Source organism: Aedes aegypti, chromosome 2 (assembly GCF_002204515.2).
Source record: "Aedes aegypti strain LVP_AGWG chromosome 2, AaegL5.0 Primary Assembly, whole genome shotgun sequence".
NCBI lineage: Eukaryota > Metazoa > Arthropoda > Insecta > Diptera > Culicidae > Aedes > Aedes aegypti.
Window position 1 is genome coordinate 473,887,353 of NC_035108.1, and position 6,000 is coordinate 473,893,352.

General features: G+C 35.3%; 1 protein-coding gene across 3 annotated transcripts in view; it reads right to left on the reverse strand.

Annotated features, from left to right (window-relative positions):
- LOC110677254 (homeotic protein spalt-major) overlaps positions 1-5,136 on the reverse strand; it is a 29,760-nt gene extending 24,624 nt beyond the window's left edge. For 2 of the 3 annotated variants that reach the window (XR_002501055.1, XM_021848375.1), the window contains exon 1: positions 4,217-5,136. Coding sequence is in view for 2 of the 3 variants with exons in the window: in XM_021848375.1 (XP_021704067.1) it covers positions 4,217-4,277 (61 nt within the window). In the remaining variant the exon portion in view is untranslated. The remainder of the gene's footprint in view (positions 1-4,216) is intronic. The other variant, XM_021848374.1, reaches the window with a different exon arrangement.
- Between the last annotated feature and the right edge of the window lie 864 nt (positions 5,137-6,000).

The window sequence follows — 6,000 nt, forward strand, 5'->3', positions numbered from 1 at the left end:
TATGGCGGGTAGTGTATGTGCAATGTGACATTTAAACATGCTCAACGGTATTAGAATGCCTTAATTCCAAATCTCGTCTAATTTCGCATTCAAAACTCCACCAAAAGGTTGCAAATAACTAAGCAAAGCAACGTTCAACTAAGTTTTGATAACATATTTCTTCTTATAATCCAAGCCAAAGAAAATTCGTTTAAATATCTTCGATTTTCTTTAAATTAGTGGATTTATGCAATCAAAAGGGCGTAGCTTCAAAACGGGCCCTACGATTTGCAGCTTACCTATAGAAAACGACTGGTGAGCACAAATTTGATGGAGATTTTTTTCTGATAATAACGATCAGGGGAGCACCGTGTACACGATATATTAAATTTTGGTCCATTCAATGCTGCGAAATGTATTCATTTTAAGTCAAGTCTAGTACACGACACTGAAGACGGCCTTACAGTTGAGGTCGAAATACGCGTATATGTCAAAGGATATAAACCTTAATGGAGTTAAATGGTTTAGTACTAAATTCGGCTTTTTATGTATTTAAAGGTATTCCACTGGTAAAGGTAAATATAAATCAAAAACATATTTTTGAAGTTACAAAGTAACAAGTAAATGTTACAAAGAAAGATAAACTCATTTACTTTAAAATAAGCTATAGAAAGTGTCAATTGACATGTATCCACAGATATGTGGACCAAGTTTTTGCTCGCTTTGATGACCCCCCCCCCCCCCTTTGCACCTAATAACGTGACGTACTTCATGAACGACCCCAAAATAAACAAATTTCTCTTCGGAAACGGCCTACCTCTAGGCGTATTTCCAGATTAATGTTTTTATTTTGTTTTATATGTAAATAACTTGTAAGAGTTTGCCTTCATACGACTGAAATAAGTAGCGGTATTTTAGTAGTATTTGAAACATCATTTACAAAACTGAATCCAAATCAGAAACACCAAAAATATTCAACATTTTTTTATATGCCTGAAACTTTCACTACTAATCATAATCAATCACAAGAAATCTAATAGAATAGCTTACACTTCGAAACAATATTTAGTCGCTGTTAAAAATTACTCGATTTCAGTCAACTTGCATGTATGTTTACCAGTTTGTATGGCGATTGTATGAGTCTCTATTTGCCTTATTTCCTACAGCATGCATACTTTATGCTTTCAAGAGTACTTATAAACAAAGGTCATTATTTTCAAAGTTAAAAAGTTTTATTTTTGGATGATTTAGAAAAGTGATGTATTTTGCCACATGAAAGAAAGACGAATTTTATATTCAGACTGCAAGCATGTTTTAAAATTCGATTCATACTTAATTTACATGTGTCATTTAAACTAAAATTATATCCAAAATAAAAGTTGGAGTCCTATTTTGCACATTTGGTGGATTAAATCACATTAAAGTTTGATAAACCATAGTTTAAACGTTATGTAAATATTCACAAAACTTGTGTTTTACACATATAATTTGCACCTTGAGACACGCTAAAAATGTAATTTGTTACGCTGTGTTCAATAGCTAGTTCTGCTATGGATATAATTGACAGATCACCTGATACTAATATTGGTTCGTGTTTATTTTCTTGTGACACAACCCATTCATGCGTCAAAATATCTTTCAGTTCTTTATATCTGTTCTTTATATTTATTATTATGATTTTGGCCATTTTGTCACCTACCCACTACCTCGTAATATTTTTAGTGATTATATATTGCATACAGTGTACTAAATTTAGAACGCCCAACGAATTTGAAATTTGGAGGGATCCTTATGTAATATAAAACCCATAGCGAATATGCCACGAAGAAATCCATATTAAATGTTTTCCACATTGAAGCAGAAATCAGTTGTAAAAGAATACGTTTTTTGTTTGGATAAAACTTCAATCCAGTTCTATGCATGAATCTGCTATGCGGTCTCGAGATTTTTTTTTTTCTTCAATATTCAGCCTAAATGCTTCACTTAAAATCAAGGGCAAAGAATGCATAGTTCACAGCACTATGACAGTTTTTGTTTAAGGAATTTTCAACATAATTAAATAATACAAGGCAAAAAATCGAGAGGTAGCGTATTAAACTAAACTGAAACAATATAAATAAAGAAGTTCTTAGAACAACTATACGTAGACGTTTGTTTTTAACGCAAATCGGCAACGATCAATTATATTTCAAATACACAGAAAAAAAAAAAGCAGCGTGGTTTGTTTTCACTTTGTTTGTCAATTTTTACTCTATTAAATATTTTGTTGAATAATGATGTTACACGATACTCCATGGTTTAGTTCGAAGGCAGGTCTCTTCGGTCTAATCTTTTTCTCTTGTTTTGAGGAACCTTTTTGACTATCTTTAGCAAGTGAAAAACTAATCTTAAGAGTTTAAATACACGTTAATAAAACCACGAGGATTGCAAAACCATATGAGAACAAATGTATATAATCTCAATTGTGATTAAATTCGTCCCATACATTACGCAGCCGATCTTGTGATTTGTATGTTTACAAACCTGAGATGGATACTACAAATCCCAGATTTATTAAAAAAAATCATGATCAAAAACATTTGTCGTCACATAATCAATTCCAACTCAACCGACATGAGCCACATATCCAACCGACGGCATTCGGAACCAAATGAATAGTTTATTTACTTTCTGTGTATTATAAATATAATTGATCGTTGCTGATTTATATTAAAAACAGACGTATACGTACAGCACCCAGCAGCCGAGTACCAGATGAGGTGCTGTTTAATTGAACGTGCTTTTAACTTATTTTCACGCGTTCTCAAGCCGACTGGATTGCTCTACGGCTCTGGTATACACTTTAAACATATAATGAGGTGGTTTCTAACGGGATGATTCGTCAAGAGCAAAATAAATTTACTACTGGAAAACTCTATAAATCGATTTATTGATGACAGTCCACCGAGCGAAACATGACTGCGGCGTGTAATAAATCGCAAATGGTTCATTCAGAGCCGTGATTAAAAAGCAGACTGCCTCTCCTAGTCATATGGCACTATTATCACTGTATGGGAAAAAAGTTTAATTCAAAACACATTTGATGATGCTCCAGAATACAAACAGAATTTGCAGCATTCAGAACAGATGAGAAATAATTGCATATACACGTGCAAATACATTCCGACAATATCGAACTTATTAGAATACAATCATGACACTTGGGACCTCATTCCGGACATTACAAATTACGATAGTAACACTTCTGATTAGTATAATTATTTGTAGAAAATGGCTAATGTTGAAATTATGCACTGGCAAAGCACTATGTGAAAGTACCGACGGTATTTCCATATCAACGCAAATTGATGGTTTTTTCAACAGACTCGCATGTTCCATGATAGTTAGGCATGTTCATTGGCTTCTTAATCTATGTACCGTAATTTCGGGTGAAATTGATCATTTTTCACGGTTTTTCTAGTCTATTTTCCATAATGTTAACAATGCCAAACAACTAAATGCAGGAAAACAAGTACGAAGGTGAGCCCCATTGACTCATGTACCGTAATTTTCTAACAAATGTCATTTTAGTGTTAACAAATATCTCTAAAATAAAAAATCAGGGGATCTCATTTCGGGGTGAAATTGATCACTTGTCAATGCCATTATTGTTAGTTTTCAAAACAACTCTACATGATAAATTTGAGCACCCTGAATCCGAATATGCTTGTCAAAATCTTAACAATGCAATATTTATATAAATAACGAATAGATAAATTTCAAGAATTACGCGGAAAACGCCTAAATGTATGCAATTTCCTAAGGAAATCAATGATATCAAACAGAAATTCAATTATTTCAACCATTTGAGCTAATTGGTACGAATTTTTTTGATGAAATCTGCTTTGCGGATATATCTCAAGCATCCTCACAAACTTTCAGGTTCATACTATGTTTAAATCTTTGCTTAAAAATAGAAGTTTCTAGGTGTTTGTCAATACTGTACCGTGCATGATTTGGAAATTTTACATTATTTTCATAGTAATAAACATTCCTTAATGCAAAAAACTTCACAACACACAATTCGACAATAGTTACGACAAACAACGTTCATTTACTGCAGCTTACATTGATATTTGTGCTCCACTACGCATAAATAAAATCGTGTGATACGATGATCAATTTCACCCTTCTGATCAATTACACCCGATTTTACGGTATCATCTATTATTATCAATAAAATAAGCTTTTAAATCACCTTCATCATTGTTTGATTCATCCTTCACTCTTGAGTATCCAACAGAGTCGACCTGAATCATTTCTCAGCACTGTCCAGTTGTTGATATTCTATCAAAATCTCACTTTTATCGGCATTATAAACGAATCTTAGACATGTACATCACTTGTAGTGTATTTTTTAACTATTTATTGCACTAGTTTGATTCGTTTGTTTTAATATCGCTAGTCACACTTCTATGTATGCTGCATTATTTGTGAAAGGTGTCTTCATCTTTAGCACTGCACGTGAAACCGAAATCTTTCAGCCAACTTATCTTCTCGATTGATCATTGAAAACTCATTGGATCACTCTCGGCGTGTCACTCTGCTTGACGTTCCATTACGAACTACCAATGCCGGCCGTGTGCTCGGAGAATAATTGTTTTTTGTATGCTATTAAAAATTCACTCGCTTACGTTTGCGGTTTTCGACCACATCATTCAACAATCAACGCGGTACTACTGATTAAAACTATATGCTAAGCGAGCCATTCGGTCGATAAGTCAAAATCGATTGAATTCGAGACGGAGAGATACATAGAGCTAGATAGACAGAGAGGGAGCGCGCGAGCATACACCCGGTTGTGTATGATGGACGAGCCGATAAAAAACACAAATAATTTTACACTTCACTCTGACACAGCGTTCGAGGATCAAATCTCGGTCGAGAAAGCAATTCTCTTTGCTTTTTTTCTACTCGCTCTTGATATTGTTTTTCTTCTATGATAAAAGAAGGGCGAAAATCTCTCGTGTATCATAAACCGCTCTCCCGCTACAAAAATACGCTAACTTGGCTCCTCTTAGCAGAGATCGCGTTTCCGTAAACTACAAAACATTACTAAACAAACTTCCACATAATATTGACAAAGGAACCAATTACTTCTACGACGACAGCGCTAAGACTGGTCTGACCACTGAACCAACACCACATTGAAAGCCTGAATTTCGCATCGAAGTATGGCTCATCCCCACCCCAATTTTGGTCCATCCCCACCACCAGCCATACGACGTATTTGAACAAACGCTACACGAAAATGCTCACCAATACCATTGTCCAAAACCAACATCATCATCAATGTCTAGCTGTAGTGGAACCAAAAGCAACATGCACAAATGAGAGCGTGAAAATTCCTCTCGAGCACTGCACAGTCAGCATCAGAAACCGAACGTTTTCCACGACACACCATCAGAGCTTGGAAAACTCTCGAGCTGTCTGTCTGTCTGTTGCATGGCGTTTCTACAACGGTGTGCTCAGCGATAGAACATACACGAATCATAATATTTATTGAAGCCTCGTAGTTCTTCTTTTGCTCGCCTATCTTTCATAAAGCATAAACATAAATATAATCAAGGAATTGGACAAACCGTGGCCTCCTGCTGGTGAAAAGGATGGATCGGATGGCGCATTGACCAGAAAAAGACAACATATTGCTCGCGATGGCTCGTAAGGAAGATCCAAAGACGGAGAAGGTGCACCAATACTATGTTTTCGATTCCAATTTCATATACTTGATGTGGCCGTGTGTGCAGTCGTGGAAGAGGGATAGAAGGAAAAATATCATAAACAATTTATTATTATGACAGAAAGGTGGAGTCATTTTGATAATTTCGTTATATTATTAATAAGCACATCGGAAAAGGAGGACCTTCAGGACTTGATCGTGTATTAGTGAGACGTACGAGCCGCGTGCATTTTGGGGTGGTTTTCAAATTGATTTGGCTTGGGGGAGGTTGGTGGTGTTGTTGTGATATGATTGGTTGGAAT